The sequence below is a fragment of the Pogona vitticeps genome, chromosome 12 (genome assembly GCF_051106095.1).
Source record: "Pogona vitticeps strain Pit_001003342236 chromosome 12, PviZW2.1, whole genome shotgun sequence".
NCBI lineage: Eukaryota > Metazoa > Chordata > Lepidosauria > Squamata > Agamidae > Pogona > Pogona vitticeps.
Window position 1 is genome coordinate 20,542,967 of NC_135794.1, and position 13,471 is coordinate 20,556,437.

Below are 13,471 nucleotides of genomic sequence, written 5' to 3' on the forward strand. Positions count from 1 at the left end.
CTTTGCCTGAACTGTGTGTCTATAAAACCGGAAACAAGAGAAGGCAACAGAGCGAAGCGAATGCCCACCTTCCTCCTTCTCCTTCCAGTAACGCAGAGACGGATACTGGGCTAGATTCAAGTGCAATCAAAATCTCTCAACATCCAAACGGCGACATCGGAAAGCAGACTTCCTGGAGGGCTTCCAGGTTCGCTCTTATTTTCAAAAATACCAGTTTTCAGCCCACATGTTTGGGGTTAGGAAGAAAAAAACAAACAGATTTCCAGACAATTGTGTCACCCAATCTTGGGTTTTCCTTGTCGAACACTCGTTCTTCATGAACAATTCCCCCCCCCAAGTGTTAAATATTTGCAATCCTTCTGCATCCCCTACATACCTCATACGACCAGACGCACTGCACGCCTGCAAACCTTCGTACGCATCTCCCGATCTCTACATCCTCGTGGGTCGTGTACATCTCTCGAAGGCACTCACCAATGTGGGGCACCATCCTGCGTAACACTTCCCGACTCATGATCACGCCTGGGCCCCCCATGCAGAAATTCTCTCCCGGTTCCAAGGCCAGCTTCCCCATCTCTTCAGTGGTGCCCAGTCCTGTCTGCCCAAGAAAGAGGGGCTCGCTGCTGTTTAAACTCCGGAGGAAGTTCTCCAACTTGTCCCCTTTGACATAAACGTCGTCGTCGGCTCGCATGAACCATTCGTATTTGTCCAAGTAGTGGTCATGCATATACTTGAGCATCATGAACGATTTCTTCTGGGGTGGGTAAGAATCATCGACACCAGGCAGGGGCACGATGGGTATTGGGACAGAGGTATCCGAGCCCTCGCTGGAAAAGAACTCAACCTTGCCAGGGATTGTGCTGGACCACGTTCTGAAAAACAAAAGACGAAAGCCAGTTAGGAAAATTTCCCGGGGCTTTTTAATCAATTCTCATTCTAAAACCTGGGCCTGTGACTTATATGTAAGATAGGGTTTCTCAACCTGAGAGTCAGGACCCCCAAGGGGACCACAAAGTGTTTTGGGGGGTTTGGGGTCACCTTCTATGTGTCATAGGTAAAAGTTCCCCTTGACATTTAGTCCAGTTGTGTCCAACTCTAGAGGGCAGTGTTCATCCCCATCTCCAAGCCGTGGAGCCAGCATTAGTCCGAAGATAGTTTCCGTGGTCACGTGGCCAGGGCGACTAGACACAGAACGTCATGACCTTCCCACCGAGGTGGTACCTATTTATCTACTCGTATATTTACATGCTTTCGAACTGCTAGGTTGGCAGGAGATGGGACAAGCAACGGGAGCTCACTCTGTCGCATGGTCTTCTGACCTTGCAGCACAGAGGCTTCTGCGGTTTAACCCGCAGCGCCACCGCGTCCCTATACCACCAATTTAGCTGCCCCAAATTGTAGGGAATCATGCAGGATGTAGATCTGTCATCAACACCTCAGCAGGGTTCTGTAGGAGAATCTAGCTAGGCTGGGGAGTTGTCGCCCATCTAACAAAAATAGCATCCCATAGGTCTCATTCAAAGAGCCACCAGAAAAGGAGATTTTCACCAATGATTACATTTTGACTGTACATTTGAGCCATGAAGTCTAGACAACTCCATATACACTTTTCTTAAATTTCCACCTCCAGCTTCTGCCTATAAGCAGTGCGCTTTCAGAAGGCGGAGATAACAAAAAAAGACTCTGCTCAGAAACTGCAGACTCCTTTGCTTTCACTGGAGGTAGGAACATTTTAATTTATGTTAGCTAGCTTTGTTCCAGACATAATCTGTGCTCAGAATCTGATCTGAAAACACTTCTGGAGTGTGAAAATGAAGGGCTTCTTAAAACATACTTTTGCTATGTTATATCCAACACCTACAGATATTTTCAGATAAGAAAGGGATCTGTTTGCACATCAGCAAAGAAAAAAGGAGGAAATACTTGGTTCTTTTAGGTTGTATTAAGAGTTTAAAATATTCACACTTTCAACACTTTTTTGCACATATTTGAACCATCAGCTTTGTTCTGAAATAAATATGTGATTTTTAAACACTGAAATCAGGGGGAAGAGGAAAGAGGTGGCCATACCTCTCAAATGCATATTGACTGGAATCAAGGCATACTGTAATGTTATGCTGTTGTCATAACAGCATTGGTCCACATAGTCACAGCTATGGTTTTTCCAATAGGGATGTATGAAAGTGAGAACTGGACCATAAAGAAGGCTGACCACCGAAGAATGGATGCTTTTGAATTGTGTTGCTGGAGGAGACTCTTGAGAGTCCCTTGGACTGCAAGGAGAACAAACCTATCCATTCTGAAGGAAATCAACTGTGGGTGCTCAACTGGAAGGACAGATCTTGAAGCTGAGGCTCCAATACTTTGGCCATCTCATGAGAAGAGAAGACTCCCTGGAAAAGATCCTGATGTTGGGAAAGTGTAAAGGCCAGAGGAGAAGGGGACGACAGAGGATGAGATGGTTGGACAGGGTCATTGAAGTGACCAACATGACTTTGACCCAACTCCGGGAGGCAGTGGAAGACAGCAGAGTCTGGAGTGCTCTGGTCCATGGGGTCAAGAAGAATTGGATACGACTTAACGACTAAACAACAACATGCTGTTGTCACTGTACCAGGCGTTGTGTCCCAGAAACAAGGACTGTGAGAGGTGATTGTGTAGTTGATAGTGCACCAGCAGAAGTGTTCCATGGATCCAAATTTCCACCTTGGCACAACTGTAGCTACCACATGGGCAATGTGAAGTCATGCTTGTTTAGCCACACCACCCTATTGCAGCCATCATCATTAAATAGAACATAAACTCTTTGGTTTTTCTAGATTTCCCTAACCCCACCTTCTTTAAGCTTTTAGGCCAGGTAGCAATGATCGTCTTGCATATAACAAATAAAATGTATGTTAAAATTAACAGAACGCAGGACTGTAGTTTAAATATCGAACATTTGCCCCATCCACACCTATTCCAAGTTTGCCCGTTAGAAATAAAGAGTGCGCTCCTTCACGAATGAACACCACAGTCTTTCAATTAAGAACAAACTTGTTTAGAGATTCCCCTCAGCGAGTGTATTTTAGAAAAGTAGGCAAACAATCCAGCCCGTACCACAAGATCCAGCTTTGCTTGATCCATTCTTAAAACGCTCAAGGAATTTCTGACAGTGCCATGCTAGGGCCGCCGCAGCCATTTAAACATCATCATCCTCTTGGAACTGCAGAGCTGGAAGGGACCCTGTGGATCATTACGTCCAGCCCCGGTCAAGGAGGCGTTGTGGGGAATCGAACTCTCAATCTCTGGATCACAGCCAGATGCCTAATCCATTTGAACTTGCAGGCTGCATTTTCCCACACAAGGTCCCCGAGTTCCAAAATGGCGCCTAGAATCTGACAACCAGAAGTCCTTGCTTTGTTGACCAAGGAAGGGCAGGCAGACGAGTGCCTTCCACATTTCTACCAGGTCTACTGCCCTCAATCATAGTAGCTGTGAACGATGCCAATGTCCGCGTCCTAAGAGATATATGAGGGTAAGACCCACGTCTTAGGCAACTCACTACGAAACCCAGTCCCAGGTCTTCTCTCCTCTCTCCTTAGCTTATCAAGACCTTGCACAACTTCTCTACTTATAAACACTCTTGGCTAAACAAACCATCTTCAACTAATTGACCTAAGCAGATCCAGTTGGTTTCAACATTTCTTTTTTTAAAGAAAATCTGAACAGCCAGCATGTGGGGAGTTCTTGATCCATTCAGAAAAGCCCCATTCCACATGCTATTACTGAGAAAGTCTAATCTCTCTCCCACCTCCTCCTTAAAAAAATAAAATAAAAGCCCGTACCAATCTAAATCCAGATCAACGCAGCTACGGTTTACAGTAAGGAGATAGTTAGAAGGAAGGGGTAGGGGAAGAACACCGCGTTCATTTTTTGGAAATCATTTCCAGGAAACGGGTTCACCTTCTCTCCCCCCCCCAAAAAAAATTCAGCGGAAATGAAACCAAGGCAAAACTTTTTTTCCACACACAGTCACCACAAAAGCCAAAGGGGGATAAACAAACATTAATTCTGTGTCTATTTTTATTCTCAAGGTATCACCAAGAGTTTTAAAATATAACCAGAAAACAGAAGGCTCAAGCCACTGTGAAAAGCCATCCTCCAGAATTTAGCATCTGGGGCTCTTCTTTTTTAAAATCTGTTCCCTACAGCTGTTTTCACTGCAAATGAGGCATCTTCACCTCAGAAGAACACTTCCCCCACCGCAGATGGGGGGATTCATCTAATAAAGTGGCAAGATTAGGTTTTCCCGGCGACTCCCATTTAATGGCTTCCCTTTACAGAAGCCAATTAATCTCCTTACTCGCCTTTCCTGCACTACGAAAAATGAGCCGCAAATCACAAACCGTAAGAAAAAGCAGACCAAGGAAGACAGACGGAGAGGCAGTTTCACTGCGCCTCCGACTTTGCCAACGCGTCTCAACGTTTCCACCCTCGAGCTTTTTGCCTCCAAACTCAACGCAGTAGCAACTCGATCACAGATGAAGATAATCTGAGACGCGATTAGAAAGGGCTGTGGAGGGGGGGGGGAATGAGCTTTCAACCAGGGATGCTGCTCTTTTTGATCTCTTTAATGGCTTTTTAAATGCTTTTAAAAACTGTTTTAAGATAGCAATAGTCCTCATGTGCCAACAAGTCAATTCTGAATTACGGTGATTTCGTGGTTTTCCAGGTGGAGGATACTCAGAAGTGGTTTTCCATTCTCTTCCTCTAGGGGGCGCCCTGGGACTGTGCAGCTGGCCCAAGGCCACCCAGGCTGGCTCTTCTCCCAAGGAGCACAATGGAGGAATTGAACTCCCAACCCTCAGCTCTGTAGCCAGCGAACCTAAACCACTGAGCTGTCCAGCGGTTTAATCTCATACTTCCTGACAGGATCAACAGCGGTTGCTTTGGCATGGCCCTGTCTTACATGCACAGCAGCCAATGGGGTGGTCAGAATCCCAATTGAAAATCTTTAGGACCTGGTACCCAACGGGCAGGTCAACTAGCATCTCTGTTGCCATTTATGCTAAGAAGAGGTCAGCCGGCCCTCCGCCTTTGCCATAGCTTGGAAGAATATTACGGCATTTACAAAGGGCTAGAAAAGATCCCAGGCATCTTACCTGTCCTCACACCTTCAGATGAAGAACTGAAAACAGAACACACACATTTAAAGTACACCCTTCTCATTCCGTTCTAGTGGCGCAGGTGAGCCGGTCTCTTTCCTAGATACCAAATCATTTTACGGCACGCCTCTAGTTGTAGCGCTCAAGCACGCCGAGTGCTGGTGTTTACACAACTCAAGCGACGGCATCTGTACACAGGAAGCAGTGGCTAGGTGAGGAGAACCTCCAGATCTATAGCAGGGCCAAAACCCCAAAGAGGGACCGCCCTAAGGAAGGAGCCCCACTCCTCTTCAGAACAACCCAGGGAGGACTGAGTGAGATTAGTCGTGAAGGGAGAAATGATTATCAAGTGGGAGAGTGAGGGGAACAGATCTTTGTGGTGCTGGATGTGGCCGGCCGGCTGGGACAAAGGGTAGGAGCGCCCGCCCTGCCAGATTGCGCTTCAGGTGCCAAGGACTCTTCTGAAACGGTGGCTGTTGCCCTCGACTCAGAGAGGAGCCCATGGACCTTGACTCCTGCTGGACCATCGCTCTTTGCACCTGCCTTGCCCACTTTGTCTCCAAGATTAACCTCTTGGATTTTGACCTCTGCCGTGGCAACACATCATAGACTCTCTGTCTTCCCAACTTTCTTACGCCCTGCACGTGATATGGGGGAAATCACTTGGGCGGGCCTTCTCTCTATCAAGCCTTCCCAGAATTCTCCAGCTTATTTTATTTTTAAAAGCAAAGTGCTCTGAATCCACCTAGTCAAAGAGATACAACACGAAGACCCACCATCTTAGTTGTACACCGATCACAATTATTCCATACCGTCATCATGCCCCACAGTGGCTGTGCTAATATCTAGATGTAGCTAAGTTTCCTCTTCAGACAGGCTTTTAAGCAGTCAGTCCTCTCAGTAATGCTGGTTTTTTTTAACTTACAGGTTTTTCAAAGTTTTTGAATTGCTCATAAACTTGCTTTTTAATCTTAATATATGTTCAACTTTTTAAAAAATATGTTTATATTGTGTGTGTTTTTTTTTTAATTTGTTGTTTTATCTGTTGTGAGCTGCTTTGGGTCCCCCATGGGGAGAAAAGTAACATATAAACCATTTAAATAAATATTTTCAGGATCAGAAAAGGCTTCACGAATCATTATTATATTTTTACTGCCAGGAAGGGGGAAATGTTTGAGGAGTTTCCTGCCTCAGGAGTCATCATAACATGGCTGCCCTTAGGTGCAAAATGTTTTGATTTTGAGGGAGGATGTATTTCTGCTTCGTCTTAGGCAGCCGGACACGTTTGGGTATACCTGCACAAGGTGTTCTTTAGAATCACCTTCGAATGGCCGAGGTGGAAGGGAACCTACAGATCATCAAATCTAGGCCTTGTCAGAGAGGCACACTGGGGAATCGAACTCCCAACCTCGGCCTCCACAGCCAGAGAGCTGAACCAGTCTCCAGATGGTACCCGCATGCATTAAGAAGAAGGCAGTGTATGATTCCGTGTAGGTTTTCTTCTCACATGGCTATAAAATGTGGAATCACTCAATGAAACTAACCCACAAGTCTGACCAAAAACATGCCATTTTGGACACTGGAGTGGTTACCTCACATTGCACCGCCACGAGATGCTGCAATGGCCAGCAATTTAAATAAAACTTTTTTTAAAAAAAAAAAATCATTAGAAAATTCCTGTAGGCTAATCTGTCTGAGAGATATTAGCCGCCCAGAGTAGACTATGTCTAGATGGGCGGCATATAAATAAATAAATAAATAAATAAATAAATAAATAAATAAATAAATAAATAAATAAATAAATAAATAAATAAATAAATAAATAAATAATCCATGACAGGCTAAATAAAGCTGACACATATGGAGAGTGTCTGTCTACCTTCTGGATATCACATTTTTCACACTCTGCTTTGCAGGCACCAGGGGCTTCTTCATTTTACCAAGAAAAGATTTTCCTGCGTACTTACAAAATCTTCCCTGTCTGTAACCTTTACCTCAGCACGGTCTACAACAACACAATGCCATAACTCGGGATGACTTAGAGACACAAAGCAGGCCAACGATCCACACAATCCTCACTTGTATTTCAACCGTGTCTGGTGGGCTTTTGAACCATTTGCGTTAAATATTCTTGCACAAACGTGCTAATAGGGGTGTGGGACAAATTCTGGCCAATTCACATTTCAAGGTGAACTTGCAAGATTTGAAGCTGAATATAGTTAGATGGACAAATACCTTGTTTTCTGAAGTTTGTGACACGGAGTGCAAAAAGAAGGAAACTAAAAGCACATTTAAAAAATCATACATTTGAAAAAGAGAATGGGGAAAAAATGCACCAGTGGAAAAATGAGAGTCTTAAAATCAAGCTTAATAGATGAGCTTTTCTCTCTAGATGCCTTAGCCATAGATGGCTGGATAGCAGTGCAGAAGGTTTGGGAGTTCAAACCCCAGGATCATCAGCTCAAAAAGCTTAGGTAGGTGAACTTAGGTCTCTGCCTTAGCCTTAGAAAGCTGTTGCCAAAGAGTAGCCAACATTGAGCTCAACAGAGCAGAAAGCTAATGCCATATAAACCAGGTGCATATTGCTGTGTTTAGCATTTTAAACATTCTGCTAATGGGTGTATTTGCAAAACTGGGTTTTGTTTAATTGCCACAATTCATAAGAAACCCCAGCCAAGAAAGCTGTTTTCTCCCTAGAAGTCCCAACTTTCCCCTGTCAGCACTGGGGGTGGGAGAACCAAATAATTTCCCAATCCATTACATTTAAAAGCTTCCACTCGGTTAGAACGGGAAACGAAAACGAGCTGGTTTCAATTACCGTCTCATTTGCGCCAGAATTCTTGCCAAACGTTATAATTCAGGGCATGAGCATTAACGGCCTCAAGTTTCATTGAGAACAAGGCGTTTAAATCGATGGCGCATAAATGACACAGAGCAGGAAAAAACATCAGAAGCATCTCAAAATGGGCCTTTCGGGTGGTGGCCCACAACAAGCAGCCGGCTGGCTTAATAAGTCAACTTGATTCCTTTGTTTAAAGAGAGAAAGAAGTGGGGGCTTACTTTCAGAATAGATGCAGAATACCAGCCAGTCTGTTCCCCAAATTAAAATATTAAAGATCAATGAATTGGCACCATTCAGAACAGGTATGTATTGGGCTAGGACTCCCAAAATTCCTTAGAAAGATGGCCACTGACTAGTGTGGCTGGAGGATTACAGGCACTGAAGTTTAAAAAGTGACCTCAGTCCATCTAGACATAGGCCAGCTCACCCCGTTCTGCCACATCCTCCTGATTTTCTTTGGCACTGCATAGACAGCTGATGCAGGATTCTAGGTATGCAGTGCAGAGCTGTGGGTCCTTCAGAGTCTCCTAAAATGATCTGGGGAAAAAAAGGTGGCTGGGTGGCTCAGGGAGTTAGGCCTCTGGCCATGGAACCAGAGGTTGGGGGTTCGATTCCCCCGCTGTGCCTTGTGTGAGCACAGCCAGCCTTGTGTAGCTTTGGGCAAGCTACACAGTCCAGAAGGAGGAGATGGTCAACCACTTCTGAGTATTCTGTTCCTGGAAAAACTCTGGAAAGGTCTGTAAATCGAAATCAATTTGTCAGCCCACAATATATAATCTGAGTGGCTCATTTCTCTTTTTCTTCTGGATGTCAATTTCTGCCCTGCCGAATTCCTGCAGGGAAATGCAAACCATTATATAGATTATTTCAGTGAGAAAAACAGGCCTGTGATATTGGACAACCTGCCCAGATGCAAGAGAAGTCTTCCTTTCCTATGCGATGCCCATGACAAAGTCAGGCAGTAGAGCTGGTGCAGGAAAACGGGAAATATCAGAAGTTTTTCCTAAGCAAGAGAAACCAGCATGTTCCACTGGACCCACCCCTCTTTCTCTCCGCTTGACTTACCTTGAAGGATTAATGTAGGGAAAACGTAGGGGGAAGAACAGCCATACATGCCACCATGAACCCAGGGGATGAAAAACAGAATAAAAATGTCCCTTACAAACAAACGCACTACTTTACAGAACAATATTACAGACTTCTCCATCCTCCCTAATGTATCAATATTAGTAAAGGGCTACTGTGATCCTTGGCTTTTCTAACCAAAGAGAAGACTGGTTTGGTTTGGCTTTGCTTTGTTTTATATACAGAGACTAAAAAACTTAACCTGGAACAAAGGTTACATCACCGGGAACTCCTTACTGAAAACTTTTTTTGCAGAATAAATCTCGAAGAGAGAGAGAAAAAATTTCCCCCCTCCAGGTTATTTTACATCTAGGCAATTTCATCATTTTCCACCTAAGCTGTTTTAATTGAGTCATCCTCTTGGTGCCTGCCTGCTTTAAGTGGAGGCAATGCCTCAAGACTAGGAGAGGGAAGGGAAGGAGCACAGCAGGGGTGGGGGGGGGGAGGAGACAGACACTGTTTCAAAGAATGCCAACGTGTGAATTCACAGAGACCACAAAAAGAGCTGGGCCTGGAGACGCTGGTTGCTTTATGTCTGAAATTCAGACATCGTCTAAGTCGGTATTGTGTTTTTCTATCTTTAGACGAATTAAGTCGGTTTTGTTTTGCAAGAACAAATATTCTGCTCCCTTTTCCGAGAACCTCCTGAGCCCTCGGCAGGAATCTTCCGCAGATCAATGGGTAGGAAGTTAGACATACTGGATTTCTCCGCATCAGGAAGAGAAGGCAGTTACAAAAGCAGATTCCTCACCAAGACACAAAAGAAGCCTCTGCCATCCTTACTTACACACACACACCATCTATCAGTGCTTACAAAATAACCATGCAGTTAGCTTTCCCTATTTGGCATTACAAACCAGGTCTCAGGTACGCACTTATAGGTGAACCACAGGGCGTGAAGCATTATTTCCTTCATCTCCCATATAAGCCCTCGCTGGATCAGACAGAGAGCCAGTAGTCCATACAAAGAAAGGGAGCTGATCCCTTTCATCTCACCACTAACAGATCTCTCAATGGAGACCAATGCCAAGAAAAGAAAAGGCGCTGCATTTCACGCATCCGGGAGCAGCAACCCAAGGGCAGGTGGGTGGGTGGGCGCATGGGCTTCCCAGAGAACTCCAAACTGCCTTTCCTAGTGATAAGATGACAAAAGATGGCCCAGGAAAAAAAAGGGAGCCTCGGGGGGGGGGGGTCTCCACCGGGTGAGGGTTATATATTGTGCATCGCCAAGCCCTGGGAGCCCAAGAGGTGGCGGGTTCGAAACGGAGGGCAGCCTTGTGTTATGTTCCAGTTGGTGATCTTATGACAAAAGATGGCCCAGAAGGAGAGGCGGGAATGACAGGAAGAATGAATGAAAGAAAGAAAGAACAAGCGCTGCAAAGCCCCCCCCCCCCCAAAAAAAAAAGCAGGAAGGAGATCAGCTCCGGCAGACAGACAAAAGGGAGATCTCTCCCCCTGCATGATAGAAAGAGGCTGGCGGGGGGGGGGGAGATCCGGTCAAGCTATCATGGCATGATAGGGGAAGGGGAGGGGGTCTAGGAGATGCTGGAGAGGAATGCCAAGGCGGGGAGGGGGAGAAGCCCGGCGCAGGTAAGCGGCGCCTCACCTGTAGCCGGCCACGGCTCGGCTCTGCAGGTATTTCTGGGCCGTCATGACCCCGACGAAGAGGAAGTTCTTGGCCGGCGGCAGGGCCCCTCCGGGCTCGGCGGCGGCGGCGGGGGCGTCTCGGCGCCACAGCGAAGCAGCGCCCCGGGGATCGCGGCGCAGGAGGAGCCCCCCGCCGGCCCCTCCGACGCCCCCTCCTCCTCCGGCTTGGGCCCGGCACCCGTCCGGGCTGGCCTTGCGCCGGTGGCCCGCTTTCTTCAGCTCCGAGGCGCGGGGCAGGATGAGGCGGGAGGCCAGGACGAAGCCCAGGACCAGACCGAGCAACACGCTGAGCCAGGAGCGGCGGCTTCTGCCAGCCATGCCCCCCACCCCAGCCCCGCCGCCCGCCGGCCTCAGCGCGCCCGGGGACGCCCCCACCGCCACCACCACCCCGAAACACGCCGCACCCCCCCAGACACCCCCCTACACCCCACCACCAATGTCACAGCCCTGGGCTAGCCTGGGAAGCAAGCGCTTGGCTACAGGGAACCCCCCCCACTCCTCCTCCGCCCCCCCAAAAAGGGGCAGCAAGGGGGGCGCGGAGGGGCTTCCCGGCAAGCCTCCCCTCCCTCCCTCCTTCCCTCCTCGCGGGGCTCCCCTTTCTCCCGCGGTCTTCGCCTCCGGCGGACGAGGCTCCCCTGCCCGAGTTCTTCTTCCTCCGCCGCCGACGACGACCGCGCCCCCCCCAGTGCCGCCCGCTGCCCGCTCCAAATGCCGGCGGCGGGGGCCCGGCCGCCCTCAAGGACCACTCCCTCCCCCTCCCCTCCCCGCCCCTGCGCCCAGGAGCTCGCCCCCCCCCCCACGCCCGCCGCCGCCTGGCTCCGGTTCCCTCCCTCCCTTTTGTCTGGAGGGAGAGCCCCCCTCCCCAAAAGAGCGAGAGAGCGAAAGGGAGCCTTCCCCCCCCCCCCGCCCCCTTGCCTTGCCTTGCCTCCTCCTCTTCCTCCTCCTTCCTCCTCCTCCCGCCCCCTTCAGCTGGGGCGTCCCCCCCCTCCAACCTCCCCGCAACCTCCCCGCCCGGCCCAAGAGCGCACCCGCGCCGGAGGGGGCAACGCCGAGGCCCGGCTCCTAGCGCGGCGGCGAAGGCGGGCTCCGGGCGGCGGAGGCGGTGGCGGCCATGGGGACGCGGCCGCTCCGCCTCCCTCCCGCGCCCGCGGAGCCGGCGGCGGCGCGCTTTGTTCGAGGCTAGCGCGGGCAGCTGAGATGCCGCGGCTTCCCGGCGCTTCCTGCCCGCCGGCTGCTTTCGGGCCGCGGCTGGTGCTGGTGGCCGGCCGGAGGGTCTCGCCGGCGCATCCCCCACCTCGCTCGCTTCCTCGCCCTGGCGCGCTGGGGCCGGGGAGGGCGGAGGGCCAGAGGGCGGAGCGGGAGCGGCAGGAGGAGGAGGAGGAGGAGGAGGCAGCCTCGCCTCGGATCCTCCCCCACCGCCCGCCCCGGCCAGGCCAGGCCCGCTGCCCGGGTGCCCAGGTGGCCGAGAGCGCACGGTGCCCGGGCGCGTCGCCTTCGCCGGGCGCCCTTGGCCTCTCCAAAGGGAAGCACGCCGCTGGGGGACGGGAGAGGGAGCGGACAGGAGAGGGAGCGGGCGCCTCGGCCGGCCTTCCCCGGGCAGGCAAGGAGGGAAAGCCGAGGGGGGGGCAGAGAGGGGATGAGGAGGAAGGGGGCGAGGAGGGGGAAAAGAGCGGAGGGGGGGACTGGAAGGAGCGAGGAGGGCCGATCGGAAACTGGAAGCCGAGAAAGCCTCTCCTCCGGGGCAGGGGTGGCCACGCTGCCTCCCAGGAAAGCCCCTCTGACGAGGCTGGGCTGAAGTTTCGTCCGCAAGCCCAGCCTCTACCGGAGGGATCCTGACCCGGTCCCGGGAAGATCAACTTTCCGGGCCAGTTTTTTTTTTAAAAAGTGGCAATTTCCTCATCAGAGCTAGGCTACGCTGTCTTTGTTTCAGAGTCCCCTTTGTTTTCACAACCCTGCTTTAGATAGAGTTGCCTTCTATCCTGCCCCTTTGGATGCGCTGCCGTCAGAAAAGATATACTCCTCTTGCACAGGGAGGTTCTGTTTATTCATTTCGTTCATATCCTCGGCTCCCTCCCAAGTTTTATCCTCCTCCCTACAGCCCTGTGAGGTAGGCCAGGCTGATGGTGAGAGCATCTCGCTCAAAATCCCCCGGTGCATTTCAGGGGTCCATAGGGCCAATCCTGGCCCAAAGCTTTAATAACCGCTATGGCCTGGGGACTGCATTAGAGCCATCTAGCAAAGAAGGCAAACCATCTCAACAGTCCTAGCATCCCACAGGATGGAACCATGACAGGTCGAACGGTATCAAAGCAGTGTAAATGGATGGTGTCCACAGGCCTAGCCAAAGGAGCACATTGTGGATATACGATCGGAGGCTTTGTAGAACTGTGTGGTTATATATTAATTCATAACGAAAGGAACTGGTACACTCACTGAAATCTCAGGTCAAAAAGAGGTACCAGTCAGTGTAAAATGCCTGACACGTTTCTTCCCATCAGCCTTCTGTTTAATGAACTCTTATTAACTCTTTCTCTGTTTATTCAGTCTGTAACCGGCTCCATTAAGTCAATTCTACATCCCAGGACGGCTCTTCCCTCTTTTTGATCTCATATTCATTCAGTGCATTTAGCAAATACCTTGACAGCTGACTCTTCCTCTAAGCCAGCTCAAGTCTGCCTGTGTGGCTCTCTTCCTGTCCACTCTTTCCTTC

The 13,471-nt window shown here is 49.7% G+C and overlaps 1 protein-coding gene across 1 annotated transcript in view; it reads right to left on the reverse strand.

The window, feature by feature from the left end:
* CHSY1 (chondroitin sulfate synthase 1) overlaps positions 1-11,134 on the reverse strand; it is a 76,890-nt gene extending 65,756 nt beyond the window's left edge. The window contains exons 1-2 of the mRNA XM_072981928.2: positions 10,721-11,134; positions 377-872 (exon numbers count right to left, since the gene is read on the reverse strand). Coding sequence (XP_072838029.2) covers positions 377-872; positions 10,721-11,079 — 855 coding nt within the window. The 5' untranslated portion in view covers positions 11,080-11,134. The remainder of the gene's footprint in view (positions 1-376; positions 873-10,720) is intronic.
* Between the last annotated feature and the right edge of the window lie 2,337 nt (positions 11,135-13,471).